This window comes from Anser cygnoides, chromosome 1, assembly GCF_040182565.1.
Source record: "Anser cygnoides isolate HZ-2024a breed goose chromosome 1, Taihu_goose_T2T_genome, whole genome shotgun sequence".
Classification (NCBI taxonomy): Eukaryota; Metazoa; Chordata; class Aves; order Anseriformes; family Anatidae; genus Anser; species Anser cygnoides.
Window position 1 is genome coordinate 64,572,850 of NC_089873.1, and position 12,535 is coordinate 64,585,384.

Consider the following 12,535-nt stretch of genomic DNA (forward strand, 5'->3'; position numbering starts at 1 on the left):
CAAAACAGATAGGTAAAGCCACCACCATCTTATAAATAACAGTTTCCTGCTGAATAAACTCAGACTTTAAAATTTTGGAACAAAAACTGTTTATTCTGTCCTGTCCCAGTCCTCCCCTCTTCCACCATAAGATTATGAGCATATGTGGTAGGAGATGATGCCTTTGAGTTCATGTCCTTGAATACTGAGTAGCTAACTACTGCTGCCTTGGTGAAAGGTGCAGCAGAGCTCGATTTGTGTGCTGCTCAAAGTAACCAGTTCCTGAACCCAGCAATCAACAGCCAAGCATTATTCCTGTCTCCATGTTGTCCCCACTTTAGTACTGTGTATTTCTAGCTTCTCATGCAGGCTCACACAGTTATCCAATAAGCTTAATAAAGTTCAGCCTGCAGGGAAATAACATAGCTGAATGCTTTTAATTAGAAATAGCTATCAAAGAGGTTGTGACCATGATACACAGAACTGTACACATTCATGTTCCCAGTACGTTCCTCTAAAGGAATAAAAGATATTTTTATTTTGGTAGTCACAAACATTCCTGTCTACGTTCCAGAGCCTGTAAGGACCGGCAGATAGTTGGCATTCCCTGGACCAGAGGGTGTGGGTAGAGGATGCCTTTGCCTATTTAGTATGTATTTTTGTATGCCTCTGTAGCTGTGATAATTAATACAGATCTATTTGAAACCTTAACATCACTAAATTTTTAAATATGATCACTCATATGAAAGCTATCATGACTGACAACCTCACAACTACAGCTGCATTTCCCTAGTAATTTCATCCTTCACCTGAAACATAAAGATGCTTATTTTCTAATTTTGAGAAATCTTCTCACTTTGAAATGACATTAGCACAATTTTTCTTGATCTAGCATCCAGTGCTTCAGCATTTACTTTTATTTTGAAAATAAATGCCCTATAAAAATGAGTGTCTTTAAGGGAAAGCACAGGCTTTTTTAAAAGTACCATTGCATAAGATGTGGTATCCACTTGAAACTGAACTTAAGCCTGACACATTTTACACAATTTTGAAAAATATTTGAATGGGTTGTTTTTTTTAAAATACCCAGAAATTGGAAGGATTCTACTCAAAGGCAACTTTTGACTTGGCTCTGGAAGTGAGCTTACCCTACAAGAAGTGCTGTTTGCATGAATGTGTCCCACACATCAAATACAGTGTTACTGTCTGTATTCACAGTACTGTTATCTGGCCATTAATATTTTAGAATATGGATTCAATTTGCATTTGATACTTGCTTCATTTTTAATGTACCTTGCTAATCCTCTTTTGGAAGCTAGCAAGCAAGCATTTAAGAGTATAGTAGATATAATGAAAATTCACTGTTTGCCTACAGTAACAGCTAAAAAAAAAAAAAATTGTTTGCCACATATGCCTCCTCAGTTCGGAGCTGAGGAGGGTGAGAATAGATCCTATAACGTACCTTTCAGCCCAGGTCCCTTCCCATGTTTGCCAAGAAGGTTTTGCTCCCTATGGGTCTCCTCCTTGTCAGCGTGGTGCTGGGCGTCATGGTCCACGCCTCTCATCTCGTGTGGCTAAGAGCCAGGTGCTGTCTGGTGGTCTGGCCACACGACGGCACTTCACTCTGACATGGGGGCTGCTCTCTGTCAAACCCTTCTACTGTTTCTGTCCAAAATTATCTGTCTCCTTCGAAAGTTTACCCTGTCTGGCTTCCCGGGGGCAGCTTTGTATGGAGGGTGCAGTGTTGTGTCCCTTCAAACTAATAACCGATTGATTCCCTCTGGTGTGCTTTGTTGGCTCTTTTCTTCTGTCTTGTGTTCACTGATTGAGAAAATCGTGCTTTGTGTGTATTTGATCAATTTAAATTAAAAAAACAAAAACTGTACTAGTAAAATGCAAACCCTGAGACTCTACAAAGGTAAGTTATTTGTGCCATTTACTTTCCTGGGTAAAATGAATCCACATTGTCAGCCTACTAGAAAACTGTTACTGCTGTTTTTGGAAAGCTAAATTTTTTTAAATAATGCTTATGCTTCACAAACAGAATGTTTTAGACATGTCTGACATCTAAACAACGGTACAAGTGTTTGCAGTAGCATATAAATTATTGGTTATCTCCCAAAGCTGATTGAAACCCTCAGTTTATCACATTTACCGTGGCCTACTGGCAAATGCACCTTGTTCTTTTCCAGTTCCTCCAGATGACACTAGAGTATTGCCTGTCAGATAGGCAGGGAGGTTTATAGAGAAAGTGAGACAAAAGATGTTCAATAACAAGAAAAGAAAAAAGTCAAGGGCTTCCCCAGTCATATATCCCCGGTGATGTAATTTTTGGTCTGTCGTGGAAATAAGTACAGCTTTATCCAGTGGGGTTAGTAAAGGAGCCACCAGACTGGGAGAGGAGAGTATTTTCCTGTACAGAAGCCTTCCAGGTACACCCTGCAGAGCTCTCTGAGCGGCCTGATGTGCTTCCACAGCCCACCAGTGCTGCTCTCCTGTCAGAGCGCCCTTAAATGTGAGGTGGATGCAGGCACCATGCAGCAGCTGCCCTCTCCTCCAACACAAACGCGATTGCCCAACTTGTAGAGGGCCACCAATCCAAGTGCCCAGTGTTCTGTTCCTGTGCACACGTGGAACCCATTTAGGTGAAAGCCAGGTGATTTTGTGTCGCACTCAGTCTAAGGGCGCAGGGCCGCGTCCCCAAGGTGCCACACGATGTAGGTGTGCTGGAAGTGGGGCCTTCCTGAGCGTGCCCCACAAGCAGGGAGCCTGGGCAGAGCCTGCCCCGATTTCTCTGGTACCTCTGTATGAGCACAAGTATTGGGAAAAGTAAGTCATGTCCTTACTGTGCAATTCTACTGGACTTCCATTTGCAGTCAGGTGCTAATAATTGACTAATTAGCCAGCTGGTTCTTGACTGTGGCTTATTTTTCAAGCAAAAGATGTTTTTGCAACACCTGTACAACGTGGATGAGAAAACTGCCCCACCAAGAACCTGCAACGGGTTCAGCCTGTGAGCTGTCTGAACCTCACCGGTTGTCCAATTATCATCAATTAGGTTACTTCACTAACATTTTTAGTCATGAAAAAGGGAACCTTTAAAGAAACGTGGACTGCAGTGGTCACTTTCTGTTAACAGCGGAGAGCTTAACCAAGTTGTCCACGTGCTCTTCAAAGTTTCAGCAGAAGCACCCAAATGAATTTAGCATCAAATGCCTGCCTTGCTGCTAATTCACAGCTGTAAGGTAAACAACGTCGGATGCGAGGGAGATTGAAGATCTAATTAGGAAATAACCTCATGCATATTTATTTGGATAAGCAAGCACTTTAATTACTCTTTGATAGTATGAAGAAAAATGTTGCCAAATATGCTTAGGTGCATAACTGGACACAGAACTTTTGCTGGCTTTCCTTGTTGGGGTTTTTATCTATGCAACTTCAAGAATCGGTGGATAGCATTGTATCTTTTACTCTAGTGCTTCAGCAAAGAATTTCTGGACCAAAATAAGAGGTTATTCTACTGACGTATATAATAGAGAAATACTCTATGTTTTTTTTGTCTACTTCATTCATTTTCAGCCTTGTAACAGCAGGAAGAGGATCTTTGCAAAGTTTATGCTCTAGAATACCGTAGAAGCTAGCAGCAAGTCTTGTCCTGCATGGAAAATGTGATGAACTAGTGAGCTAAACATTGACATGTCTTTTAATTTGACCCAGTTTAGCTGAAACCTCCAGTTTATTTCATTTCTATGATGCATGCACTTTTGCTGGATTTTTGGGGTTGCCTTGAGCAATTTGAGAAGGAGGCTGGATTCCCCTGCCAGAGCTCCTCACATCTTTCCATTTGCAGTTTCTCCTGCCCCAGGAAATACACAACACTGCATCGTCTTGGAACTTTTCTCCTCCCAGGCACTAAATATCTTTGTAGAAGCTTATTTTTTCCCCTACATTTATCCACCAAAATAAAGTGAAACAGTGCTAGAAAAAAAAATGCAGAAACATGCCCTAAGTCACGTTAAAAATGAGCAATGTATAAAAATACCCATATCCTTAAAATCACAAAGATGTCTTTGGAAGGAAGAGATTCGAAACCCATTCTTTGCATGCAGCGAAGCCGAGCCGGAGGCAGAGCTAGCTCTGGAGCTCGCCTGGCAGGGCAGCTTTTACAGCAGGGCAAGGTGTAGCCCCAGTACAGCTGAGTCACGCATCTCAAGGAGTTTCTGCCCGACCACATGTGACCCGGCAGAAGGCTGGCTTTGGTGTAAGAAATGCCTGACCTTTGCCTCCTCTTCCTCCACCTGGCTGCATGCAAATAATGCTGCTATGACAGGGCAGCAAAGAGAATGTGTCGCTGCAGCGTGGGCTCTGCCTTCTGCATTCGGGATGTGTTAAGGGTTTCTATGCACTCATTAATCTCATTAACTTTTTTAATTTCCTCCCTCTGGAAAAAAAATAAATCCATGTAGTGGGGTTTTTAAAGGCAGTATTTTATACAGCAAATGGTTTACAACCCTCATAAAACTTTGCCGGGATAATTATTGCCTCATGAATTGCAACTGTGTATTTCTCTTACACGTTCCCTTCAACTATTTGCAGATCCTAAGCTCTGCAAGGGAAAGCCTGAGAAGCTCTGTTTGCAAGTATCAGTTTGTACAGAAATTTCCACGTACTAATACTGATTCATAGGTTTCCTGTATAAAAAGTAATAAAATAGTCCACTGTGAGCCAAATGATTGTGTAGCCTGTGATTTGCAAGGAGCAAAGGGCATGTGCTAAATGCCTGAGGCCTCGGTAACCTTAGGGTAACCGCTCAGCTATGAATTTTGCAACATCACTTAGAGGCTATTAGCTGTGTAAATGTTGCACTGTCATATGGAGCTCAACAGCCACCAATTATATTCCCACAGTCCACTTTGCCTTGAGAGAAGGGTTAGTGAGGTTAGGGACTCGTTTCTGCAGGAACAGGGTCTTGCTTTTACAGGTTGCCAAGTAATCAAATAGTTTTTCATCCAAAATAATTTCTCCTCTAAGAAAAAATATATTTCTCTTTACACTTGAAAAAAGAAGAGAGTAAAATATTTGTATTTTTAAAGAAATGAAATTAAATTCTATTTCAGTAACGATATATTTTTAAAAGTATCTAAGTGACACTAAGAAGTCTCAAAGGCAGCCTCTGAGTGCAGAGTAAGCTTTGGACATCTTTAGCATCTAACATTTTGAACTTAGGGCCTTCATCCCTTTCTCCTCTCTTAGGTGAAAAAGGAACTGAGAGGAAAGTCCCACCTGTTAGTCTTTAAAGCAAGAAGCCTTAAATTAGTAACCTACCACCTGGGCAAGGAAGGCAGTATATGTTAGTAAAATTCACCAGTTTTTAAGTACTTGCTCTTTTGATCACTGTGTTGCATACTGTAGAATTTCCAATGATAGAAACTCCACTGGCAATATCCCTTTGAAGTACACTCATTGTGTGCTGATAATTGGATGTGTTTCTGCTTGAAGTCTAATTTCATTCTTCTTCTTCTCTGTGTGGAAAGCATCTGTCCTTGAAATTTGACATAGAAAAAATAAAAGTTTAATGTTCATGCAGAACTTGGGATATAAAACATAATCTATAATGAATTCTTAAATAATTTGTAATAGCTGAGAGGTGTTCGTACTTTTTATTGGCCATTTCTTACAAACTTGAGATAGAGTGCTCTTTCAGCATCTAAGTAAAGCCCTATCTCACTACTAAAGCTACAGAGAAATAGGGAGATTCAGTTGATTACAGGGTCTTTTTCCATAAAACTCCAGCAGTATTTTTTCTCTTAACAATAAGTTTTCATGCAGAAAAGCTGGAAGCTGTATTGCAACTGTGCTAAGATTTTTAAGGGAAGGAGGTTAAGGTTAGGCTGAATGTGCATCTTCTCTGATTTTCTTTCAGAAGTGGTACATCTATTGGGAAAATGCACTTCAGATTTCACCTAAATAAATAAATAATGAAGTGAAAGAAGGCTGCCCAGGCCAGCTCTGAAGGCTCACTGTTATGACATTATTTTTTCACTTGTTGCAGGAGAGAATTTTGACCAGAGTCCCTTAAGAAGAACCTTCAAGTCCAAGGTTTTGGCCCATTATCCTCAGAACATTGAGTGGAACCCCTTTGACCAGGATGCTGTCAACATGGTAGGTAGAGAAATTCCTTTTTCGAGCTGTTGTTTCGTGACAACTTCAACTCTAAAATGATTCCTGGGTTGTTTACAACCAGTGCTTGTGATATGGTGCACAGGGAGCTTCTGCTGGGACTAAATGCACCCAATATGCATGCTGGTTGAACTGCTGCAGAGGAAGAGGTATTGTGAAAATACACAATGCTTTCAAGCAAAACAAAAATAAGATGATGTATTTACCTCACAACTTCTAATTAAATATGCTATGTGATGAAACGAGTCTAACCACTATCTCAGTGACTGACTGAGGAGGGTGCAGTCACCCAGGATACACATCAGATGGGAAGGAGGCAAATACAGGAATTCTTGAGAGACTAATATCTATGTGAAATTTTTGAGTACAACAAAAATCTTGATGCTGTGTGTCACAAGGTATCTTTTTTACTCAGGAGGTTGAACTTGCCTAAACCACAGCTTCTGTTAGGTGATCACTTTTAATGGCACCGCTACACCAATGTATCCCCTGTACCTCTCTTTCTTCTCAGCTGAATTTGCAAGTCTGTCTTTCTGGCTAAGTCTCATGACTGGGCAAGGGAGGAGAAAACAGCTTCTGGAAATTTCTATAGGGGCATTGAGAATTAAAAGACCACTGGAAACTTTCCCAAAAAGTTGATATTCAAAGGATGTTTCCAAAATCACCAGAGTGTTTGTTATGAATGGCTCCTGACAAAGGCAACAGACTATTGTCATTTAAGATAAGCTTTCTAGCACAGAAAAAGCTATTTGTTTTGTAATTTAAAAGTAAACAATTGTAATAATATCATTAAAGTAGTATTACCAATTCTAGCAATCTTCAAAACTACCTGTTGGGTCTAACTCAAAATTAGAAAATTAAGGAGCCCCTTCCTCCCAATCTAGTTCAGATGTGCCTCACACTTGAGGAAGGTAGGACTGCATACAAGCTACTGCAAATCAGAGCTAACCTCTGCTTATAATTCAGAGATGAGATCAGGAGAATCTCATGGCCCTCAGCCTGACGGAGACATGGGAAACACATTAAAAAAAAAATAAAAAAAACACAATAAAATGGCTTTTGGAAATGCAGCCTGAATTACATTTAGTTCACAATTTGAAATTTCCCTGCAATCATGAAGGTCTGGATATCTCCAAAGATCATCTCCCTTACTGCTGAATTTATCTTATTTTTTAGCATTGTGCCAAATATCCAATATGAAAACACAGGAGCTGGAGGTAGTAATGACACTGAGAGCTGATAATGTGGTACTGCAGTCACGCACAGAAAGGCAGAGATGAGCCTGATGCCAGTATCAGTCACCCTGCCCGCTGACAGCTGGGAATTTCTGTTTTCTGCTTCCAAATGTGTGCTGATGGAGATGGTGCAATAGTTGGGTTGGTCTCCACATTGCTTTGTGTATATAATAGGCACAGAAGGATCAGAACGATGCTTGACAAGCACAGTTAAGAGGGTAATAACTTAACTACGGAGGCTACTTCTGCTTTTTAGTTCTGCCTCCGAATTAGGGGTGTTCAGAAGAGGCGGAGTGATGGGGGTGTGCAGCAGGAATATGACAGAAAGAGGCAATAACTGGAATTGCTGCATTATCTGTCCCTCACATTGCATTTGAAAATGTCTAGTATTCATGAATTGTGATCATATTATCAGACAAAAATGGAATACCAAAACCAGCAAGAGACCTATTAAAATAAAATAATTGAACGAGTTGCATTCAGCTGAAATCAAATAGCTAAAGAACACATCTTTCATTTGCAATGTCTTTGGAGGAAAGAAAAAAAAAAGACATTTACTAACAGCAGCAGTATTTAATGGTCTTTTAAATCATCTTTTGGAAAACTTCTTTATTGTTTTGATCTGAAACATCATTTAAAGTAATATCCACCTCCACAGAGTCCCTTGAGGCAATTATTGGCCTTTCTGATCTTGCCTTGCCGTATTAGTTCTGCCTATGTGTTTGCTTTATGTGAGTTTCCAGAAGCAATTTTCCTCAGAGAAGAAAATGCATAAATCCTTGAAGGTTAACTTGTGAGAACTCAGCACTGTTGGATGCCTAGGGAATTTCAATTGCCTTCTGAAACCATCCTGTCGCTTTAAAAGTAACCCCCTGAAGTCCTAAGAAATCACTCTGCCTACGAGTCATGTTTTCTCTCCCTTTCAACGTATGCAGAGTTCTGTTTAATAGGGAAATATTTCTTCCCCCCACTGCTTTCAGTGGTTGTCCCTGCCTAATGTCATGTACTATCTTCTGTGGCCATTCTGCAAGTCATCTGTCATACCAAGCTGAATGTCTCTGTACAGAAGGAAAGTGATTTTTTTAGGAAATAATACTCCCAATTTTAGTCCTCTGGTTCATCAAGGTATGTAAATAATTGCATATATTCCTGGAGTCCAAGGAAGCATTGTCCGTTTAGAATTTCATGTACTGAAATAAAACAATTAAAGATTACTCGGCATAATTTGAAGGAGCAGGTTTTAAAAAGAAAAGCATCCCTCACCCACACACAGGCTAGATGCAATACTCACTGCCACAGCACATTGTGAGAGTGAAAAATATAGAGGGGCTCAAAATGTGAAATAGAGGATCTAACAGAGACGATGTGAACCCATGCTGATGGCAGTGGACCAGGGGGAGCCTTTGGTTTAGAAACATCTGAATCTGGTGATGGCTGGCAGGAGGGAGGGATTACAGTGTGCGTGTCCTGCACCTGTGTTTGGGGAAAAAAAAAAGCATCTCCTCATCACTTGTAGAGATGGGGGTATTGATTAATTGATGTCTTTTTGTCCTGCTTTGTGCAGCTTCCTTTTGTTTTTACAAACCGTGTTGATTATAAGCCTTATTGCAAGTATGATTTAATTCCACATTTTCCCACTGGTAGATATGTTTAAATATTCTTGTAAATAGTAAAGTGCTCTGAAAACCAAGATCTTATCCTTTGATCAGTAATCTTGGATAGTTTTCTGTGGTTGTACACAGATGCGGTAAAGACGACTGACTGCCTTTTTAGTACCCATCAGCCAGCTTTACCAGGACACAGAGCTTTCAAACCCCCAGCACCTCCAAAGCTGCTTTTCCCTAACGCTCCCCTGTGGTGCATGTGGCAAACACAAGACGTGATGGAGTCATTGATGACCAAGGCACTAAGATGAAAGTTTTCATGCATTAGCTGCAAACATGAAGCTCGCTGCATCGCTGAAAAATGATCATTGGCCCTTCCCTTTGATCTTTGCAGCGTAAGAGGCTCTTGGTCATTTCCCTGCCTCAGTGCTCTCCCATCTTGTTTTTTCCTCTGCCTATTCCCATGCCTTGTTCGAGGTCGAACCCAGCAGTCTCTTTGCGAGGGTTCGCAGGCAGGGGCTTTAAAATATTGATATTCTGCACATGCTGGGCTATGGTGGAAACTTAGTAGATGGGTCCCTTTGTGAGCATGCAATGGGCATATAAGGGAGGAAGGAATAATATGTAAGACTCAGAGGAAATTTATTTAACACAGCCTTCCGAAATTGTTTCAGTTAGTGTGAACCTTCTTGGTGCTTATCCTTTCCGGAATGCACCAGTACATATAATTTGCTTACCCAAGAATTTATTCTTTTTGTAAAGCGAAGAAAATTTGAGCTGAGATCAAAACCTGTGATTTCAGACTGATCAGATTTGATAAGGCTATAGACACTGCTGGAAGTCCACGTTCTAGAAATAGAATTTTATTAAGCAAGTCTGCTGAAAAATGGAGTTGAGATATTTATTGTGCAGAATAAATAAAGTGTAAAACAAAGGTTTTTTACTTCTTTATTGAAGGATTTTGGTACTGCTGTTAATGCCTCAGTAAAAACTATAAGTTTTTTGTATGAAAATGTGGATGTTGTTAAAAACGGTTCAAGGTGCAATTACATGGCTTATGTCAGCAGAACCATCAATTGAATTAAATCTTTCTACCAACCCCAGGCCACTTATTACCCTTTACATTACCTTTTAGAATACATGGGATCTGTCCTAGGTGACTTAAAGGGTTTGCTAGCACGCTGTGAAGTGGGTCTGGAACACCTGTCTGAATGCCAGCAGGGCTGGTAGCAGCTTTATCAGCTGTTGAGTGGTCTGTGCAAGGTGCACTGGTGAAGTTCAGGGTGGGATATGGTAGAACACACGTTATTACTTCTCTTGACCTTTTCTGCCATCAGAAGAAATCACTCCTGGTCAGGATAAGACATTAGGGGAGGCACTCAGTTGAGTGGAAGTTCAGAGCCTTTGTGATATTTGTCTACTAGTGTCACATTTTGGAACAGTAGGAGCACTTTGAAGGGTCTCCCTATCGCCTTTTTTTTTTCTTTCCTTCAGATGGAAGATACAAAGGAAGCTTTTATTCTTTGTTTGTAATCACACTGGTTTGGTCAGAACATGAGGAGTTTCATGCTGATGCACAAACGTGTTTTGCTGGATACATGTTATTTTGTATTAGATGGCTGATAGAATTCCTGAGGAATGCCTGGAAAAATGCCTCAAGTTATCACCAAGGCTATGTCTCAAAGAAACACCCACCAGTATTACAATCACTGCAAAATATTTTGCTGAATGATAAATCAATTTTTTTTTCATAGATGTTTTTTTCAGAAGGATTATGTTTAATGACAAACAGCTTGTTTTGATGCAATGGAAAACAAGAACGTACCCATAAAGCAAAAGTAACAAAATAAAATTGTAGCTTAGATAACTTTATCTGTTTCTTTTCTCTTTTCCTCAGCTGTGTATGCCCAAAGGGCTGTCTTTCAGAACGCAGGCCGATAACAGAGATCCGCAGCTGCATTCGTTCATAATCACCAGAGAAGATGGCTCTCGTACATACGGGTTTGTGCTCACGTTCTACGAGGAGGTCACAAGCAAGCAGATCTGCACAGCCATGCAGACGCTGTACCAGATGCACAACGCGGAGCAATACAGCAGCGTCTGCGCCTCGTCCTCCTGCAGCATGGACTCCCTGGCCAGCAGCATCGACGAGGGTGACGCCACTTCCCTCGCCAAGCTCCAGCGGTACAACTCCTACGACATCAGCAGGGACACTCTGTACGTCTCTAAATGCATATGTCTCATCACCCCTCTGCCCTTCATGCAAGCCTGCAAGAAGTTCCTGGTCCAGCTCTACAAGGCAGTTACCTCCCAGCAGCCGCCGCCGCTGCCCCTGGAGAGCTACATCCACAACATCCTGTACGAGGTGCCCCTGCCGCCTCCGGGCAGGTCGCTGAAGTTTTATGGGGTTTACGAGCCCATCATTTGCCAGCGACCTGGGCCCAACGAGCTGCCGCTCTCCGACTACCCGCTGCGGGAGGTCTTCGAGCTGCTGGGTCTGGAGAACCTGGTCCAGGTTTTCACCTGTGTGCTGCTGGAGATGCAGATCCTCCTGTACTCGCAAGGTGGGCACTCGTCCGGTGACACACGTGGGTCTGCCCCCACCACAAGAGTTAATATGAAGCTGCTCGTTTTCAGCAGATTTGTTAAACACAAGTACATAATGAAAAAAAATGTGAGAGAAATGAAAGCACTAATGAAAGCACTAAATAATTGTTTCGTCTAGGTGCCGCTTGTTTAATTATGCATCGTATTTATCACTTGTGACAGCTAGCAACAGAATTCATTTAATTATCATCCTTACATAGCCCTTGATCACTCTGCAAGACAGCATGAAACTAATCCTATCTTCTGCAAAAATACCATCAGAAAGCAATACATCTTGCAGAAAACACTTCATTTTGAACTTTTAGCAGCATATGGAAATTTAGTGAGCTTTTCTTTTTCCCCCGTGTGATGGGGTATGTTCTAGTTTAAGCACTGATAGTTTTTTAGCACTTAGAGGCTCAAGGTTTAATGCTGGGTTGGAACTGAGTGGAGATAGAGGCATCCCTTCACAGTTCTGCTGGAAATACTTTCTGACAAGGGTGCTGGTGCTTCTTTTCAAGACACTTAAGACTACAGTTGGCAAAGGATAGCTGTGCTGGCAGAAGTTGCTTGCAGAAAGCCTGTCCACACTGAAATATGCCAGCAAGCTTTGGAAAATCTGGCTTTTCTTTCTGTGATACTCTACTACAAGTTTTGGGAAGCTTTAGTTAGTGCTGGGCATGCTCTGAGGTTTTACCCCCTTATTACTGTTTCCTGTATGGTGGTTTTGAGTCTGGCCCAAGAGCTAAAAGATATGTGTTGTGACTGTTGCAATGCACCAGAGTGCGTAACAAAGCAACTTCCAGTTTCCTGATGACTTTCAAGGGGTTGTCCAGGCTTTTTAGAGGTTCTTCTAAGTTTTACTGGATGCCTGCCCAAATTATTTGGGTTCCCAAGTCGCTTCTGTGATGCTAAAGTAGTAAAACGTGCTACAGGGAAAAAAGTTTGGCT

General features: G+C 41.3%; 1 protein-coding gene across 2 annotated transcripts in view; it reads left to right on the plus strand.

Moving 5' to 3' along the window:
- Positions 1-12,535, plus strand: part of DENND5B (DENN domain containing 5B) — a 110,286-nt gene that overhangs the window by 44,695 nt on the left and 53,056 nt on the right. For both annotated transcript variants that reach the window (XM_066998487.1, XM_066998494.1), the window contains 2 exons: positions 6,032-6,141; positions 10,896-11,562. In XM_066998487.1, the coding sequence (XP_066854588.1) occupies positions 6,032-6,141; positions 10,896-11,562 (777 nt within the window). The remainder of the gene's footprint in view (positions 1-6,031; positions 6,142-10,895; positions 11,563-12,535) is intronic.